Source organism: Malaclemys terrapin, chromosome 5 (genome assembly GCF_027887155.1).
Source record: "Malaclemys terrapin pileata isolate rMalTer1 chromosome 5, rMalTer1.hap1, whole genome shotgun sequence".
Taxonomy (NCBI): domain Eukaryota; kingdom Metazoa; phylum Chordata; order Testudines; family Emydidae; genus Malaclemys; species Malaclemys terrapin.
This window is the reverse complement of record NC_071509.1, coordinates 63850951-63871636: the sequence shown is the minus strand read 5'-3', so window position 1 is coordinate 63871636 and position 20686 is coordinate 63850951. Positions and strand designations below refer to the sequence as shown.

Here is a 20686-nt window from a genome sequence, read left to right as displayed (position 1 = left end):
ATGCTTCCTGCCCCAAAGACCTCACAATCTAAAAAGCAAAAAACAAGAATGGGGGGAGGGAGTGAAAAGGGAAACACCATACAAACAGAGGACAGGGAGACAACTTACACTCACATTTGTAGTTCTGCAGGGTGGGTTTGAGGTGGGGAGGCATTTGCACAAAGTATCCCTAACTATCTTACTATCTAGGAGTTATTAACTGACTAATTTCTTGTTGGTTTCATGACAGAAATGGGTTCTGAGGAGGGATTTGAAGTTGTGATCTAGTGTATTAGCTCCGGAAGGTGTTCCAGGCATAGGAGGTTATAAAAAAGCAAGCCCAGAGATGGTTGTGAAGGAAGTGGGCAAACATGGCAACGACGCTGGCATTGATAGAAGAATGGAGGGGGCAAGAGGCAGCAATTTATTTTTCTGTGGTTTCCATCGTACACATTACTATAAAGTGCTTTATAGAGAGACTCAATCATAATTTAAAAAGAATGGGCTTGTGGTAAAATTTATACTTAATCACCTCTTTAATTGTTATGGGGAAGGGAGAGAGTTCCAGTTGGATGAGGGAAAGTGCTAAAATCTTCATTGTGGAGATGCAAGGAGTGCAGTCAGCTAAAATTGGAACAGAGTGGAAAGATGGATCAGAGAAACTGAAGCAGCTATGCACTGCATCTTACTAAGGGCAGATTGTAATATTATATCCTAGCCCATACTAAATTATACTCTCTTCCCCAAACAGAAAACTAGATTCAGAGAATGACAAGAAGCCAGGAAAGTGGCAGAGGTTGGAGATGATTTAGTCCTATTAACTGGAGTAGTGGAGTAGTCTAGTTGGAGCATTTTGGATCATGAAGTATTTTAGATCCCCCTTTAAATTATGTTCTGTTTACGCTACTTTAACCCCATTGAAGCCAGGGACATGAACAAGGATAACTGCCAAAATAATTGGCCCTAGGGATTTAGCAAGACCGTATTTAAAAGAGGTGCAAGAATCAAATAGGAACCATAGTTAAGATATAATGAAGAATTTCAGCTCAGGGTCAAAATAAGGGCCAATTCTGGCAATTTTCTGGCAAAAATGATAGGCACATTTATAGACAAAAGGGAGGTGGAAGAGAAAGAAGAAATAAGGTTTGAGGGTCAAAGATCACTACGATTTCAGGCCTTAAAAACCCAATTTAAGGTCTGAGAAAGGAGAGTGATAGTGGAGTCAGAGACTTGGAACAAAGAGAATATTTTATCTGGAGGGAGGACTTTTAATCTTTGAAACATTTGGTAATAAAAGCTTTTTTTTTTTTTTACACACAAGGCACTGATGGAGGGTGTAATCCTACAGAGGGCCTAATCTTGAGTAAAGACTACATGATAAGGCCCAGGGTCAGTACAGACAGATTGAGGAATCAAAAACTGAACGAAATGGGATGAAGTTCCGTGCCCTAAGTGAAGAAGTGATAAATGAGATTGACTGTAACAATGACGTGTGTGTGAGAGAGAGAGAAAGAGGAAGAAGAGAAGAAATGAGACCTAATGATTTAGCTTTTTAATATTTTTATATTAATAGTTTTTTTTTTAAATTAAACCGACATTATTACAGTGTATTTTACAAAAACACTTTTGTGCACCAGCATCATTGACAATCTCTACTCTGGGAATAGTGCTTTATAGATAACATCTGCTGCAAAACTATGGGATACAAAGCTAGTGTACAGTGTTTAAAATAAAATCAGGCTTGGATGGTGTGGAAGATTGGGGAAAAAACAAACCATAAATATTAAGAAGCTTGAGAACATTTCATATGACATTAAAATAATTTTAGTGTAAATCAGTTTTCTGCTTTCAAGCTCTATACAATGGGATTAATTAATGCCCAATGATACCAGAGATAAATTTGTACTAAGTACTTTGTAAATAGTTATACAGTTTAACTTGATCTTAGAAAAAAGACAACTAAGGGGGGATATGATAGAGGTCTATAAATCATGATTGGTGTGGAGGTGGAGAAAGTAAATAAGGAAGTGTTATTTACTCCTTCTCATAACACAGGAACTAGAAGTCACCAAATGAAATTGATAGGCAGCAGGTTTAAAACAAACAAAAGGAAGTATTTTTTCACACAATGCAGAGTCAACCTGTGGAACTCCTTGCCAGAGGATGTTGTGAAAGCCAAGACTATAACAAGGTTCAAAAAAAGAACTAGATAAATTCATGGAGGATAGGTCCATCAATGACTATTAACCAGGATGGGAAAGGATGGTGTCCCTAGCCTCTGTTTGCCAGAAGGTGGGAATGGGTGACAGGGGGTGGATTACTTGATGATTACCTGTTCTGTTCATTTCCTCTGGGGCACCTGGCAGGATACTGGGCTAGATGGACCTTTGGTCTGACCAGTATGGCCGTTCTTATGTTCTTGCAATTTTTACAAAAAAAAGGGGGGGGGTGGGATTGAGTACCCCCAATGTACTGTCTCAGATACTATATGGCCTTCATTACTACAGTAGCTCAGCACCTCACAATATTTAACCTTATCCCATCCCGCTGAGATAGGGAAATACTATAGCCCCATTTTATAGATGGAGGTGGGGACAGACTAAGTGACTTGTCCAGGTCGCATAGGAAGTCTATGACAGATCAGGGAAGTGAACACCGCTCACGTGAGTCCCCAGGCTAGTGCCTTAACGTCTGGACCATGCTTCCTCTCTGCTGCTTGTTATCTTAGGTTCCTCCTGCTTGGCTGTTCAGAATAGAATTATTTATTTTAGGAACTCATTTGGGCAGCCTAATTTTTAAAATGAAGTGATTTCTCTGTACAGAAGATTTAGAGATGGAAAGGAGAAGGGGCACAGACTTGTCTTTTATCTGTTGACAGAGTAATGCAAGAGTCAGGATGAGAGTGCGAGAGCATAAAGTGTGCAGTTAGACTGAGTGTGAGACACAGAGGCACAGTATTGTCACTTGATGGAGCTTATGCCAGTTGCATTCACTGATACTGCTATATTACTAAACTGCACATACAGTAATTGCTTTGTGCTACAGCATAAACTGTAGTTGAATAATTAGACTGTAAATGCTTGTTCCTATTGTTGTATACTTTAATACACAACTTGCTATTGTCATAAAAACATGGAAATGTCATTATTAAAGTGAATTGTTATAAATGTACTTATCACTCGACACTGCAGTTAAGAGCACCAAACTCCTTAAAAAGTATGTGTTCTTTATCACCAGCAATGCATCTCTTTGGCCTCAACTGGCAGTTACAACAGACTGAAAATGACACATTTGAGAATGGAAAGGTGAATTCTGATACCATGCCAACAAACACTGTATCGTTACCTTCTGGCGAAAATGGTAAGTGAGACACTAACTTTATTCCGTGTCTTTGGTAACATTTCCTTTCCTTGAACTTGTATTCTACTTACATCACTTCCTCCTAATCTTTTTCCACCATAATCATGTAGATCTAATGAAATTATAAAGCCGTTTAAAAAAACAGAGTATTAAAAATATTGTACAGTAGAGGTAAACAATTAAAGTTTTATTCAGATTGTAACGGACCACATCATCTCTCCCACCACATGGATGGAGGTAATGGGATCCAGTGGATCCTGACCTACGGATGTAGAATGGGGCAGTGCCACCCTATTGGCAGTTCTCATAGGCTAAACCTGTGGGCTTGCAGAGTTTGGCCTGTGCAGCTAGAGAAAAAGAGAATTTCAATAGGGTTGGATGGAAGAGATGTGGAGATGTCATTGCATCCTATCAACCCTTTGGATCTCTTTTAGATAAATTAATGTAGACCCTGTCAGTACTTAGTTACCTGCATTCCCCCTCCAAAGTTTGGAAGCCCTGCTTAGGGGAGCTCTGATTGTGGGTAAATGGGGATTCTCTGGAACCATGACTGCTGTTAGAGCCACAATGTCAGGGAGCCGGAGATGGCTGGAGGAGCTTCCATATACTGGCTCTAGTCTTGATGGTCTCCATTAGATCTGGATAGTTTCAAGACCAAACCCCCTCTTTGTTCTGCAGGGAAGCAAACTATACTCCTGAGCAAATGGAGACAAAACTCTGTGAGGAGGAACTTGCTGATTTTTTAATCTTCCTCTGTGTGGTAATTTCCGTGTAAGGGACAGCTTGGCAAGAGTGAATACATTAATGTGTGCGCTGCAAATGGTGTGATGACCTTGCTATCGACAACCTAATTTTTATTTTTACTTCTGGCTGAAGTTTAGTAAGTCATGTGTGGTACATTCTTCTGTTTCCCCAATGCATCTAGGGTATGTTATTGAGTCTTCCTCAATCAGCTAATATATAATGTCAAACTACTATATTAATTTTGTTGTGGGAGTTTATAAAATACAAATCACATAAAGAGATTATGAATTATCAGTCTTTTTTTCATGTTGCTCTTTAAGAGTCTCTAAACTTTTAAAAGTCTGCACCTTTTGCTAACAGAGGCTTTAAAATCAATAGTTTTTGAATTAGGGTTGCCAGTTTTGGTTGGACGTATTCCTGAAGGTTTCTTTGCATGACATAATCTTTGATTAAAGTTTAATCTTTAATTCCTGGAGACTCCAGGCCAATCCTGGAGGGTTGGCAATCCAATTTTGAATGGAAAACTTGAGTTAAATGGTGTTTGCTTCATTATCAAAAAAAAAAAAAAAAAATCCATTTTCCCCTTCACAAGGTGCAGCTGATCTCCCCACTGAGGAGGAGGAAGTCTTTGCCAGCATTTGCCATCCTGAAACTTTTTCAAGAAATCACAACTCCAAATTATAGAAGTGACATCGCTCAGTCCCCTCTTTCTGTCATCCTTTAGGCCTGTGAAGCCTGTCTACTAGGGCTCACTGTGCTTCTTTCTTTTCTCCTTTCTTTTTGCCTAGTGTCTTTGACTTGTATTTAGGTATCCATTATCTCTGTCCTTATAAGGATGGCTTCTTACTTGTTATAAGGAATAGAAAGAAGCTATTGTATAGTTAATGAATATATATGCCAGGGGTCGGCAACGTTTGGCACGCGGCTTGCCAGGGTAAGCACCCTAGCGGGCCGGGCCAGTTTATTTACCTGCTGAGGTGGCAGGTTCAGCCGATTGCGGCCCCCACTGGCCACGGTTCGCTGTCCCGGGCCAATGGGGGCAGCGGGAAGCTGCGGCCAGCACATCCCTCGCCCGCACCGCTTCTCGACGCCCCCATTGGCCTGGGACGGCGAACTGCGGCGAGTGGGGGCCACGATCAGCCGAACCTGCCGCATCAGCAGGTAAATAAACTGGCCCGGCCCACCAGGGTCCTTACCCTGGCGAGCCGCGTGCCAAACGTTGCCGGCCCCTGATATATGCTATGGCAGTGGTTTCTACTGCTGCATTCTTCAGCTGGGACTAGCCAATGCTCTTTTTTATATAAAACATTTTTCTCATTGAAACTATTGTCATTTGCATTTTTTGGCATAATTAAAGACTTCGAGCACAACTCCTTTCCTTTAGAGATAATAGGGAGTTGCATGAGCTATCAAATTATAGTGACTTTTGTTACTTCTAGAGATCCCCAAATCCTGTAAATTCAGTATAGCTTTGCTTCATCCACTACTGAAATGCTACCACCTGTAGATTTGGAAGGCAATAGTCATTTAACAGCATACAGCAACACTACATGAAAGAAAGACAATACAGTGTCCATTTTAAACTGCAAAGAAAATATTAAGTAGATGGAATATAATTACTGAGTATGGAATTTAGCCAGGGCACCAGGGCTAACATACTCACTCTTGAAAATTGCCATTATATTTAGTGAACAAATGGTCAGTGCCTTAGATTTGCTAATCATCCAAAAAACTACATATGCCACAGTACAGCATTCCCTAATGCAGTGGTTCTCAACACATGGCTCAATTAGCTCTGCAAGCGCTGGTGTCTGGGGGCAACCACCCTGCCCCACGGGGTGGAGTCCGGGGCAGCTGGCCGGCCCCACAGGGTCCAGGACAGCCATGCGGCAGGGGTCCAGGGTGGGCAGCTGGCCCAGCCCGCCCTGCATGGGGGAGGTCCGGGATAGCTGGCCACCCCACGTGGTGGGTTCCAGGGCAGCTGCCCAACCCCATGAGCTCTGAGGTCTGGGGCAGCCGCCCAGCCCCACTGAGTCCGGGGTAGCCGCTTGGCTCTGGGGTCCCGGTCTGGGGCAGCCGGCCCACCCTGCATGGCGGGGATTGGGGCAGCTGCCCAAGCCTGGAAGCTCCGGGTTCCAGGTCTGGGCCAGCCATCAGTCGAGAACCACTGCCCTAATTACATGCTGAAGCTCTGCTTCAGAGGCAAGAGGGCCTCCTACTGAATTTGCAGTTCTGTTTCTTACGGCACATGAGTTTTCCTTGGAGGACTTTTATCCATACCCTGATCAGTCCTGTTCCTGCTTAGGTCAGAAGAACACCACGGCCCAGTGGTATAACTGCTAACTATTATCTCACCAGTCAAAGGTATAGACACTGCAGATTAGCAGAGCTTAATCTGTAAAATGCCACTTTCTCACCTCTACTGTTCATGTAGAAATCAGATCTAGTTATTAGCCAACAATAAAAACATATTAAATCATCCTTAAATTTTGTCAAACAAAACTGGATTCTTTGAACAGTCTTTTCTAAAAGCTTTTTCAGGTGACTTTCCATATATTACTGATGAAATATAGGCAACATACCGCTCACTCACCCAGGCACAATGTGATACTGCATTAGGTGGCATAAAAATGAGGATTCAAAATGACACAGGAGTAGGGTTTTTAAATGAACTCATTTAATTTTATTTAAGAACTTCAAGATGCATTACAAACAATTCACAGTCCTGCACAAAGACACATGTGAGGAAGGTAGATACGATATTCATTTGACATATAGGTGAAAGAAGGCATAGAGAGGTTATGTAACACAATAATTGTCAGAGCTGATCATGCAATATAGGAGTCCTAGCTTTAATTATTTTGCTGTAAGAATTGGGCACGTTCCTTACCGTATGCTGGTGGGCATCATTTTATATATGTAATAGAAACCTACACAAAGCAAAAATAACTTGAAATTGTTTCTGCTTTTGATTATAAAATGAAGAAAATGCATTTTTTTTATTTTACCTCATTTCTCTTAATGTACCGTTTCCCACTCAGAAATCATATTTAAAGTTGTATACATCAGGGTTTTAATACATTTGAAATCAGCTAAAAAATTATATGTGAATTAAAATACATTATAGTTACTGTAACTGGCATGCATATATATTGAGCTTTTATTGGTATTGTTTACAGTACTTCATGTTAATGAAATGTAATAGTTTCTTAATTAGATGCTATATTGATTTTTCCAGAAAGATACATTTGCAAGGACAATTTTGATTTCACTTGGGTGTGATGTCTGTGGAGTTTACCAGCAGCGTTAAGTTATGACATGTGGTTATTTGTAGAAGGCTGTACAGTGTCATCTCAGACATCTCCTAGTAGGTGGTATGAATCCAAGGTTATGCCAGGGAACTGGAAGATGTGCTATTGATTGGTTATAAATCTAACCTTGCTTCCCAGTATTCTAATTAGTGTTGCTTATGAAAGACTTGGAATTATATTATCAGTTACACTCCACAACAGTCACTATTCGTCTCTTAATGTTTTGGTTCATTTTATTCTGCATTGTGGACATATATTTTAAGCAATTCTTTCCTAGATTAACCAAGGTGTTAGGTATTTGGTAAATATTCTAATAGTATTTTTTGAATTCATGTAAATTTGGAAAGTAGTCTGACAATACATGTGATTCATTTTTCTTGTGTAAATACTTAGTAGAGCCTACTAAATATTTATTTAGTTGAGATTTTTGTACAACATAATCTTAAGGATTAGAAATAGAGTTTACCAATATTTTGGTTTATAGTATTCTGTTTAAGGTGCCTATATATATCTATATAAATATATATAGCTGTAGATAATAGGTTATGGAGAAAAAATAGCTTTTCCTGGAGAAGTGTTCTTTCTGGATTTTTATTTATTTTGCATTTTGTTTTGCTTTGAGGTGGGGAGGGAATTGGGGGAGACTGGAAGAGAAGAATTTCCAGGTATTTTCAGGTGTTTATATATTCTGAATTTCTATCACTCTGAATTATATAAAAGAACATGACATATATTTGAAATATTTTGAAATGAGAGACATTACGGTCTAATCTCCATCTGCGGACGATAACTTCAACTATTTTAAAACGTTAAAAGGAAAATGATGGGAACATCAAGAATCTTTCTATGCCTATTAAGAAACAATAGGAAATTTAGAGAACCATAGAGAAGCCCCATTCCTGGGAAGGGAAGTGAGTAGAGTCAATAATGATTGAGAGAGGGATTTGATTAGTGTGGAGTGAGAGGGATGTGGCTAGTGGGTGCAATTGATTCCTATTTTTTGGTGGAGTAAATGGAATGGGTGGAGTTATCTGCTAGATGTAATTGGTTTGCTAAAACATGGAAACTTCAGAAAGGGTGGCAGGACATCTGATAAAGTGGGTCTGTAAAAAGCTTGCTAGCTCGTCTTATATTTCAGTCTTCACAGGAGATTGTTGATATTCTAAATGTAGTCATTGTGAAAGTTGCTGATCAGTTCTGCAAATAAGTGCTTATTATTTAGTGATTACCAGACATCAGTGTGTGAATTTATAAGATTCAACATGCCTAAAGTTGGAGGAAGTGGTAGGAACCAAGCAGTTAAATGTGCTGGAGTAGGATGTGTGTGTTGTCAAAAATTGCTAAGTAGAAGGATAGAAAAGGGTTCATACTTGGCCTCATTAGTGTAGAAAATAGGTATATCTGAATTCTTCAAGATCAGATGTTCCAGTGTCTCTTAAAATTGAAACAACAGAACATCAATTAGTTTGATCATCCTACAGGTTAAACATTTTCAGTTACATCACCACCACTGAAACATAGCTATGTCAGTCCTTGTTCTACACCTTTTGATAGTGCTTCAACATCTGCTTAATTCAGGAGCAATCTCTATTCATCTTTGACACACAAAAAGTTCTTGATACCATGGCCAATGAGTTGCCATTTCTGCTTTTGCATCTGGTGTCAAGGGCCTCTTTGGTCTCTGGTGTCTCCCATGCTTCTGTACTCAGAGCTTTAGTGTCTAGTGCTGAGATGTTGTGTGCCTCAGTATCATCTCCTTTGAACTTCTAAAGTCCGGTACTGGCTATTTTGACATCAAGTGCTTTGGCTAAAAGGTTATGCACTTCAGCATCAGATCCCTCTATGCTGTGTCTTATCAGTGCCAACCAGGTATATTGGTATTCAATTTGTGGACACTAACAAGTCACTCTATGACTTCTCACACCACTTGGCTCTTTAGTCATAGGTCAAGTTCCTCCAGCATCAGCCCTGTCTTCACCACTCTTTCTGTTGGCTTTGTCAACCTCTATCTTCCTGTTTCCAAGTGGTGGGAAACTTCCCCTGTTTCTCCCTTCATGCCTTATCTGTACTATGCCTTCACATGGTTGGTCTTATGAGCCAGATCTCATCCTTTCCTCAGAAAAATCCACAAGAGGGAAGCCAGGAGAGAGGAAATCTCTGAGCAAGATTCCCCTCTCAGTTTCCCCGCATAGATCCATGGAAGTGGCAAGAATTCCCTTTCTCCTCTTAGAATAGGCAAGAGCCAAGAAGTACTGGAGGCCAGGACCATCTGTGAAGATGCTTCTTTTTATCATTCAACTGAGCATTACAACCACACTGTAGGGTTTCCTCACAGCTTTCAGAATCCTCTCTGCAGAGCATTCCCATGGTGTGGAGTGGCACACTGGATACTTATGCAACTTTCTTTTCATCTTTCTTGCTCTGTTTTTACACTTGTTCAGAAGAATCTGCAGCATTAAGGGAGGGGAATAATGGTGCTATGATTGTGGCTGACATTTGTCTTTGTCTTTTAACTCCTTTCTTTGTTGAACTAGTAGTAGGAATAGTGATATGCCGAAGGGCCTCAGGGATTGAGATTGTATTGTGCTGGGCACTGTACAGACACAGAAAAGAATGCGTTCTTATTTGTGTAATTTGCATTTTTTTAAAATGTTTAAAACTTAAGTCAAAAAACTTTTGTATGTTTACTATCATTTACATTTCCTCACTTCATTTTTATATTTCATGTTCATGATTTTGATATTTGTGAAAAGTGCTTTATTAAGTGTGCAATAAGTAGAGAGCACATTTGTGCCACAAAGAACACAATAGATACAGAAACAAAAGGCTAGGAACCAGGGACTACTAAACTCTAATCCTAGTTCTAACAGTAGCATTTTCTGTGACTTTGAGCAAGTCATTCAACCTCTCTGCCTCATGTTAAACATCACTCTATAATTGTCTACTTCTCAAGGTGCTTTGAAGATTAATTAGTTAATGGGACAACTCCAGTTAACTTCAGTGGGAGTTGAGGGCACTCGGCATCCTACTGGATTTGGTGCATGCTTTGGAAAGTGCCCTAAACCAGATAATAGGGTAGGGTGGGGTGGGGTGGACTGTTTGAACCAAATTTCCAGGTTAAAACACATCCATAGTTTAGTGTAATATGGGTCAAGGCATGAACCTATCTCTGTAAAGGACTGAACAATATCCCTGTTCTGAACTTTGTGGCAGTTGAATCTGAATTTTTTGGCTGTTCCATCCATACAGGGAAGGGTCTGTTTGTTTGTATTCGTTCAACTGAATTGACTTTGTAAAATATTTTAGAGAATGTTAGTGATGCGTAAATGAATGCTCTATTTAATTTAGTGAAAATTGCACTTATCAATTCTGCTGATTGTTTTTGTTCTTTACATGAGCATCGCTTTGAAAAGCTGTATAATCCATTTCCCCTTAATTTACACTTTATAGTGTGATTGTATGTTTATTAGGACTGATAAACACCATAGTTAATCCTCCTTAAGAAATAACAAGACACATACTTTGCAAGATAATTATGTTCAGAATAATCAAGACTGAGGGATGATCCTAAAACAGTTTCTTTAATAGACATACCTCAGGTAAATCATTGCATTCTGACTTGGAAGGTATTTGTGTGAGATCTTTGTTTTGTTAGTTCCACTTGAGTGAATTCCTCAGGTTCTTTAATATCCTCAGAAAGATTCTCAAGTGACATTTCATCTGAGAGGAGTCTAAATATTTGACAGCTTATTTAAAAGAAGCTTGAGAGCAAAAAGTGAGTATTAATGTTTGATCTCTTAATTTTTTTTTTTTTTACATTTTAGTAAAATTAGGGGGATTTGCACAAGAAAACAACACTATAGATTCTGGAGAACTCGATATAGGCCGAAGAGCAATACAAGAGGTTCCTCCGGGGATCTTCTGGAGATCACAGCTCTTCATTGATCAGCCACAGTTTCTAAAATTCAATATCTCCCTTCAGAAAGATGCATTGATTGGAGTATATGGCCGAAAAGGCTTACCCCCATCACATACCCAGGTAAGAGCTGCTTTCATTAAAAGCAAGATATAATATTGAAAACTGCCAGTTTGCATCTTTTTAAGATCTGTGTTTCTCAGGATTGCAGCCTTTCCTTTTTCCTATTTTTTTATTTTTACTTTCCATTTTATATATTGATCTTACACTATATGAAAAATATATCATTGTTCTAATGCAAGTGCAGTTTTAAAAGATATTCTGGAATTTAAATTCTGCAGTGTGGGGAAAACTTTTGCTTTATGATCAAATCTGATAATTGTTTTCAGTGATGATGCCTATCATAAAGAGACATTTAATGCAGTTATCTGTGGTCCATGGACATATTTTTAACTCTTGAATAAAGTAGTGTATCATGCTATAGTCATGCATTTATTTGCGCTCCTGGGTTTGTCTACCAAAAAGCAAAGCTGGCAAAGTTACAAGCAAGTTGAAAAAAATCCTTTTTGATAGAGGTTCAGTTTGTTCTACTAATGAGTGTCACGCTATTTATGGTTTGCAATTTGATTAAAAAATATATTATATTGAAATATGTGTAAATGGGATACAGTGAACTAAGATTGTAAGAATCAATTATTATTAGATATTTTCCTGTCTCCAGAGTATCCCAGAATACACCCCTCAAGAGATTTCTTAAGAGCTATTCCATTGTACATTTGGTTGTGCACTTGTATGCAGTAATAAATATACTACATATTAGCATCTAAAGTTATAGGGAAATGTGCAATTTAAGCATGAGTGTGAATAATTCAATTTAATTAATATTTTTCTGGATGGAGTAGTATGCGGGGGAAAGGGCAGTTCCTCTTCACTATATTCAGAAGTAATAATTTGGCATTAACCCTGATTAAAATCTTATTTAACCCCCCCAAATGTGAATTTCTTCTATTTCAACCCAATTTCAATCCAAGTTCTGCTTTCTCATCCGTGGCTTACGAAGGATATGTCCATCAAATGACTATTAGTCAAAATGGTCAGGGATGCAACCCCATGCTCTGGGTGTCCCTAAGTCTCTGACTGCCAGATGCTGGGACTGGACAATGGGATGGATCACTTGACAATTGTCCTGTTCTGTTCATTCCCTTTGAAGTGTTTGGCATTGGCCACTGTCAGAAGACAGAATACTGGGCTAGATGGGCCATTCATCTGATCCAATATGGCCATTCTTATGCCCTTATGCTCTACCAAAGAGGACCTTTTTTCCAGTTTCTTGAAAATTAGCTATTACCAAGTTCACAGAGCACTGCAACTTCTTGCAATTCTAATGCTAGGTGAGAAATTCTGCATCTGTCATGTCCAGACCTCTAAAGCAGATTAATGGACTTGCATTGAAGATCAGCTATTATGCTTGTATTTGGTTTCAATAAAAAAATCTAACTTCAAAATTCCATTCCTTTTTTTGTCTTATTTTAAAACATATATTTGACTATTTTTTTGCATATTACTGCATTATTTCAGATTATTGCAGATTTCTTTAACTCTGATTTTCAAAAGAAAGATATCTCTAATTACATTATACTGAACTGTTTACTGGGTAGTTGTGGCCATGTCAGTCCCAGGATATTAAAGCAATAAGGTGGGTGAGGTAATATCTTTTATTGGCCCACCGGACCTGAAGAAGAGCTCTGTGTGGCTCAAAATTTATCTCTCTCACCAACAGAAGCAGGTCCAAGAAAAGATATTACCTCATGCACCTTGTCTCTCTATTTACCAGGTACTAATTCACATTAACCTCTTATTTGGTAATATGTTGAAATACCCCGTTGAAATGAAAGGGGAGAGAGTTAAGTCTTCTGGAGGGCATTCATTGTGAATTTATTTATTTGTGAAATTAAAATCACCATCTGAACATTATAGTAACTTTTTTAATTTCCTTGGTTTTAAAAAAAGGTGAAAAATTAAAGAGATGGTATTTAATGAAAAATACACCTAAGTTTCACACACAAACTCACTTCTTGACTGAGAAATTCCATTATGCCCTTTAAGAGCCTGACTCTCTAGCACAAACATCAAAGAGAGCAAACCACTGTTAGGTTCCTTTCCAGGGATATGAGCAGTTTTATACACAATCCTTGCCTAGTTTTATTAGTGGTTTCAGCAGTTAACAAAAGCTCATATCAGAGTCAGCATAAATAAGGGAGCCAAGAAATTAGACTTGTTCGGTCAGAAGAATTATTCAACGTCAAACTTCCAAGTGAGAATCACCAATTACCAGTCCCTGTTGGTGAAATATGATTGTATTAGTTGGGATCCCACTAAAAAAATTATATATGAGCTTTCACAAGATTACAGGGAAGAATTTAAATCCATCATCACTGAGGGTCATCTTGTATCATGTATGTCCCTCCAGGCAGCCTTTGATACTTCAGGTACAGCCTGCAGATTAGTGGCAACCTCAGTTGCAAAGAGCAGATCTTCCTAGCTCCACTCTTCAGGGATCCCTAAAAAAGTTCAAATAACAATTGAGGGTCACCCATTCAAAGGATTAACTTATTAATGCAAAAACAGATGGGGCTTTACATTCTCTAAAGGACTCGTGCGACACTGAGATCCCTAGTGGGGTCTACCCTCTGATGCATAAGCACTTTAAGCCATACTCACAAGAGAGGTAATCCTTTTACCTGCAGCATAGGAAGCCTGAACAATCTAGAAAGAGACAAACATTGCACAGAAGGAAGGCATCTGGTTCCACCTCCATTTCTGCTCATCAATCTCCATCAACATCAAGGCAGCAGATTTGACTACTTAGTCAGGAACAGAGTGCAAATCCCTTCAGATCTTCCAGTTATATCCTCTCCATTTGTGAATCATTTATTTCATTTCTGTGGTTCTGGAGCACCATCACAATGGATTGATGGGTCCTGGAGATATAGAGGTGGGCTATACCATCCAATTCTGGATAATCCACCCCCACCCCACTCACCTTCTCTGTCCCTATTCAGGGACCCCCTCACAGAGAAGGCTTCATCAAGAGGTGCAGTCACTTCTTATCAGAGCAGTGGAAGAAGCTCCTCAATAGCACAGGGAACACCGTGGATTTTATTCTCATTACTTTCTGATTCCCAGAAAGAAAGGCGATTGGTGGCATTCTGCACTTTAATTCACAAGCTCAAGTTCAGGGTTGTGACTCTGGCTACTATAATTCCATCCCTACACTGGAACAATTGGTACGTAGCTCTTGACCTTGAGGACACACATTTTCTTATTGCGATTCACCCACCCCGCAGAAGATAACTGACGTTTCAAGTGGGCAATGCCACTACCGGTACAGTATGTTACCACTCAACCTGTTGACAGCACCCAGGATTTTCACAAAATGCCTATCAGTAATAGCAGCTTACCTCAGAAAGCTAGGAATCCAAATTTTCCCATACCTAGATGACTGGCTCATTCATGCAAGTAGCAAGTAACAGACTGCATTCAGCAGACTCTGCATCTGTTTGCCCTTTCAGGCCTGAAAGTAAATGAAGAGAAGTAATACTGACTCCAACTAAAAATAGAATCCATTGGAATCATTCTTGACTCCACAACAACAATGGCTTATCTACCACCAGAGAGATTCCAAGCCATACTAAACCTATGAACCCACCTGCAAACTCAGCCCAGGACATCAATGAGAACTTGTCTCAGATATCAGCATGCCAGACTTCACTTTCATTTCATGCAGAAGTGGTTGAAGTCTGCATATCAGCTAAGCAAACATCAACTGAACATGCTAGTATACATTACACCACAAGTCCTGTCCTCATTAAATTGGCAGCTGGACCCACTGAAAATCTGCAAAGGAGTACCATTCTCTCTTCTGCTACTTACAAAGATGTTGATGACACATGTCTCCACATTAGGACGGGGGGCCCATTTAGATAACCTCCAAACACAAAATATATGGATTCCTCAGGAAGTAAGACTCCACATAAATGTCCTGGAACTAAGAGCCATTTGTTCAGCATGCTCAGTTTTTCAGTCCTAAAAGGAATAACATACAAATCATGACAGACAATATTACAGCCATGTTTTATCTTTGGGAATTTTGTATCCATCATGAAATTATTCTGAGGGTGGTTCATTTGATAGGGATGCACAGACCATGCTAGCAGATCACCTCAGCTGACAATTTTCAAGTAACCGTGAGTGGTCCATAAATGATGGTATAATTCAAGACATATTACTCTGGGGGAAGGAAGGTGGGGGAGTCATCCCACCATCCCTCTTTGCCATCAGGGATAACAGGAAGTCTGAACACTTTTGTTCCAGAGGGAGTCAGAGTTGGGGATCCCTGCTGATGCATTCCTGATTCCATGGTCCTCAAGCTTGCTGTACACACACACTCCCCCACCACCAGTCCATTAATCCATATGTTCTAAGAAAATACTCAGGCAGGGCTCAGCCAGAATGATCATGGTTGCTCCTACCTGACCAAGGCAATTCTGGTACTTAGATTTTAATAATCTCTTTGTTACGCTTACCTCTCCAACTAGATCTGATATTGCAGAGATGCAGTCCAGTGCTTGATCCCAGCTCATGCTCCTGGCACCTCAAAGCATAGATGCTGTCTGACTGACTTCAGCAGAAGAAACCTGCTCATCAGAAGTACAAAAGGCTGAAAAGCCTAATGGACACACGCTGCTAAATGGAAGACATTGTATATCTGTTCACAGCAGTACTTCTCACCATCTCAATTCCAGATATACTGGACCATCTCCTGATTTTAAAGGACTTTAGACTGTCTGTATGCTCATTGAGGGGTCATCTATCTAGCAGCCATCTCAGCTCTTTGTCCTCCAATACAGAGGGCTTCTACATTCTGATGCCTCACAATGGCCAGATTCTTAAAACGAGTAACGGAACTTCTCTTCTGTGGGATCTAAATATTGTCCTCACAGGGTTAATGAATCCAGCTCTTGAACCTTTAGGTAAATGTACCCTGGTTCATCTTTCCATTAAAACAGCCTTCTTGGTAGCAATAATATCAACCAGAATAGTTGGGGAGATACAAGTCTTCTTGGCAGGACCCCTGTATACAGTTTTTCATAAGGACAGAGTGTCATTGAGAGCTCACCCAAAATGTCTTTTTGTACAGACAGAATTACGCTATTTAGAGTATCCCCCATATTATTCATAGCCTGTGAAGACAGTGTTAAAGGACAGGCCATTTCAACGCTGAGACTTTTTTGGCTTGTATCAAACTTTGTTATGAATTAGCTAATGTAATCCCACCTATGAGAATCGCATTTCATTCTATCAGGGCATAAGCAACCTCTATTGCTTCCTTGAGAAATGTTCCCATTCTGTACATTTGTAGGGAAGCTATGTGGTCTTCAGTACATACGTTTACCTAGCACTACTCTATCATGCTAATTTTGGCAGGGCTGTCCTACAATAATTGTTTAGCTTGACTCTAAGCTTGCATCTCCTACAATCTAGGTCACTGCTTGTGAGTCACTAAGAGTGGAATATATATATGGGCAAGCACTCAAAGAAGAAGAAATGGTTACTTACCCTGCAGTGTGATTCTTCAAGCAATGTTGTCCATATATTTATTCCATAACCATCATGTTCCCTCCCCCACCCCAATACCTACTACTAACATCAAGATTTCTATGGCAAAAGAAATGAAGGGTGGTTGGGGTTGCCCCGCTCATTATGCCCTTGGTTGGAGGTAAGAAACACTGTTGGCCAAAAAATCCAGACTAAAGGGCAATGGGAACACATGCACCAACAGTGGAATAAATATCTGGGCAACACCAGAGCTAGAGTCCTAAAAAAAAAAGGGGGGGGGGGCTGTAATACACTTCTGATATTTTGCACTATTGCTCAGAAGCAATCATCAGTGGTAGTACTGTAAATATCAGACTGCCCATTCTGGCCCCCCAAAAAGTACCAGAATAGCATTCAAGAGCATTCTGGCATGATTCAACACTTGGACAATACATAGTTTCTGAGGGTAACTAACTGTTGCTTATGTGACATAGTATCTAACAAATACACCTCTACCTCGATATAACACCGTCCTCGGGAGCCAAAAAATCTTACGCATTATAGGTGAAGCTGCTTATATCGAACTTGCTTTGATCCGCTGGAGTGCGCAGCTCCGCCCCCCCCCCCCCCCCCCCCCCGGAGCACTGCTTTACCGCGTTATATCCGAATTTGTGTTATATCGGGTCGCGTTATATCAGGGTAGAGGTGTATTTCAGTATAATGTAATTAGGAACAGTGGTTTTTCAGGTTGTATTTCTGTTTTTTACTTTAGGCACTCAAGTTTTCAAATGATGGCCTCAGTGCTTACTAATATGTGTGTGTCATAGAACAGCACTAGATATTTATAATTCCCCAGAAATAGAGAACTATATAAGTCAACCAGAAATAATTGACAGTAGCTGTCCATTCAAATCCAAGCAATGCTAGTCTAAAAGTCTTTGTGACACTTTCTAAAAATGTCAGTTTCATTACAACCAGAGAATCAATACGTTTTTATTTAAGGAGACTTTAAGAATAACAAAGGACTTTGGTGGCTTAAAGCAAAACTGAATGTGGAGGGGAAGATCATCCTATTTATACTCAATAAAGCTAATTAATTTATCCTCATAGGAGGAAAACAAAATTAAAGTATTTTTAGCACATAAAGGTCATTGTTTTTCCACTCTATGCCCTTTCACAACCCCACTCCTAAATTTATGAAGCAGTCTTTATAGGATTTAAGCCACATTACTCCTGTTTGCTGGGGATGGAATGAATGGTGACATCCACATGCATGGCTTTTAAAAATTCAACCTCAGAAATACTATCCATTTAACATAAATCTTTATTATGTTATAGTTCTAAAATGATTAATTATACTATGCCTGTCAGCTATCAGTATACTCTTTGTGGTCAATTAAGTAGTACAATCCCTAATTCCCAGATCAAAAACGTGTTCTTAACTGAGATTGTCCTACAACAAGAAGTGTCCTTCTGAAGTAATTTGAAAAACAATTCATATTGTCCATAAATAACCAGCTAAAACTCAGAATGGAGATCTTTTTCTTTCTTCTTTCAGTGATATTAGGTATTGTGATCAGATAGAAGGGTTTGTGAGTACTTGAGGGGGAAAAGAGACAGTTTTTATATCTTTCATGAATTAAGATAAATATTTAATTCTCTGACAAATCAGAACATTGAATGGTTTTAAATTAGCAGTGCTTTTCCAAAATAGTTGCATTAGTTTTCATGTGGGATTGCTTGAATATTCAAGGTGACAGCATATCAAGGTACTAGCTTCTGCCCATACTAATCATGTTAATTTCTACTATGGTTGTTGAGACGTAGCTGAAAGGAAATTGGCTCAGGTATTGGTAAAGGCATATGATCTATGCGTTTCTTTTACATTTTTAATGGTGTTGAGATAATAATTCAGATTTATTGCAGAGCAACCTTCTTAAAATATCATGTGTGTTTAACAACCAAGGAGAGTTTCAAGAGAAGAGGATTCCAGTGCTTAGATCCTGTCCAGAGATGAAGACTATCCTGTTTTATGCCATACAAGGAGCTATTTCCGAAGGTCATAAGTCAGTACATAAAACCACTGATTCTCCAGTCCCAGTAACTGACTTTATCACAACTTAGGTAAATCAGTGGTTTCATACACTGGCCTTTACCTAAATAGACCTTGAATGAAATACCATTTGAGTGATATCTCAAATATGTGGGAAGATAGAAGGTTTGTATATAGTAGTTCACCTCACACAGTAGACACGTCAGATTAAAAATGAAACTGGACTGAATGTGGAAACCATGTTACTCTTTATTGTAGGAAACAGTGATCCTTAAAGTTAATAGGTGGTAACTCTTTGTTATATAATATAATCTTTACTTGACAAATGCAGCAAAGAAATCTTTAGCGATTTGGGGCCAGATCCTCAGGTAGTATAAACTTTCATTGTTGGTTCATTGACTAGATGGAGCTATACCAATTCACACCAGCTGAAGATCTGACCCAGGGTTTCTCCTCTGAATGTGCAGAGTTGACCAAACAGCTACCATTAGTGCTAACAGGCATTTTGTGGATAGAGTATGTGGATTTAAGACAATAAACCTCTTTGTCTCCCGTGCTTGTGGCAACTCAGATGTTATATTTTCCCACCCCACCCCCCAAATTTAGTTGTTGCTGTTAATAAAACAAATTATACAATTTTGTGATAGCTTTTGAAGAGAGTTTTAATCTGAACTACAGTATTTTCTGTCACTGCCTTCTGCATTTTTAACCTGTTATACTTTGCATTTGGTATTTGGTTTACTTTGTACAAAAGAAATGTAAGGCCATATTTTCTGCTGTAGTATCTCTATTGAAGTCAGTGGAATTACACCAACAGAGAACTTACCTTGGATTGTGAAACAAAAGAAGAAGCAAAGGGTAATGGATTGGGGTGGGATATTCTTACTAGTTAATTTATATGGCACAGTCAATACGGAACAAGTCTTTCACCTGCAGATGGCCAGTTCACATCTGCAAATTGTGACTGCAAACTAACCTCGTCTGACTTTTGTTCTGCAAATTAATGTTAAATGAATTGGTGGTGTCAATATCACAAGAAAGCACCACCATGATAATTGGCATTACTTGGCATTCTCCTTAGAAATCTCAGCAAGAAGGGTGAAAGAACAGACAAACACTGAGGGCTTGTCTACATGGCTCTGCAGTTTGGACTATGGTGGGGTGAGACCTGTAGCACACACTAGCATGTTGCGCTGTACCTCCCCCATGTGGATGCTGCAGTTGTAAACTAAAAGGTACTTCATTCACATTGACATAGTCCTTTAGTTCAGATGTTCTCAAACTGGGGGTTCGGGATCCCTCAGGGGGTTGCGAGATTATTACATGGTGGGTCCTGAGCTGTCAGCCTCCACCTCAAATCCCACTTTGCCTCCAGCATTTATAATAGTGTTAAATATAAAAAATGAGTTTTTAATTTATTGGGGGTGGGAGGTGTCACACTCAGAGGCTTGCTATGTGAAAGGAGTCACTAGTACAAAAGTTTGAGAACCACTGCTTTAGTTCATGCCAGCAAGTGTCCACATGGGGGAGTTACAACGGCACATGCTAGTGCATGCTTCAGTTCACACCCCCATAGTCGAATTGTGGGGTCATGTAGACATAGCCTGAGATTTTATCTCCTCTGTTCTAGAAGGGATCTCTCCAGGTCAAGCTGAAACCATATTGCATGATATTGTGGGGAAGCTTGCACTGCCACTTTCTGTACTATTTGTTCTATGAAGGAAT

The 20686-nt window shown here is 39.5% G+C and overlaps 1 protein-coding gene across 4 annotated transcripts in view; it reads left to right on the top strand.

The window, feature by feature from the left end:
* The window catches only part of TENM3 (teneurin transmembrane protein 3), a 982465-nt gene that overhangs the window by 849149 nt on the left and 112630 nt on the right, over window positions 1–20686 (top strand). For all 4 annotated transcript variants that reach the window (XM_054029684.1, XM_054029687.1, XM_054029686.1 and 1 more), the window contains 2 exons: window positions 3217–3339; window positions 11219–11433. In XM_054029684.1, the coding sequence (XP_053885659.1) occupies window positions 3217–3339; window positions 11219–11433 (338 nt within the window). The remainder of the gene's footprint in view (window positions 1–3216; window positions 3340–11218; window positions 11434–20686) is intronic.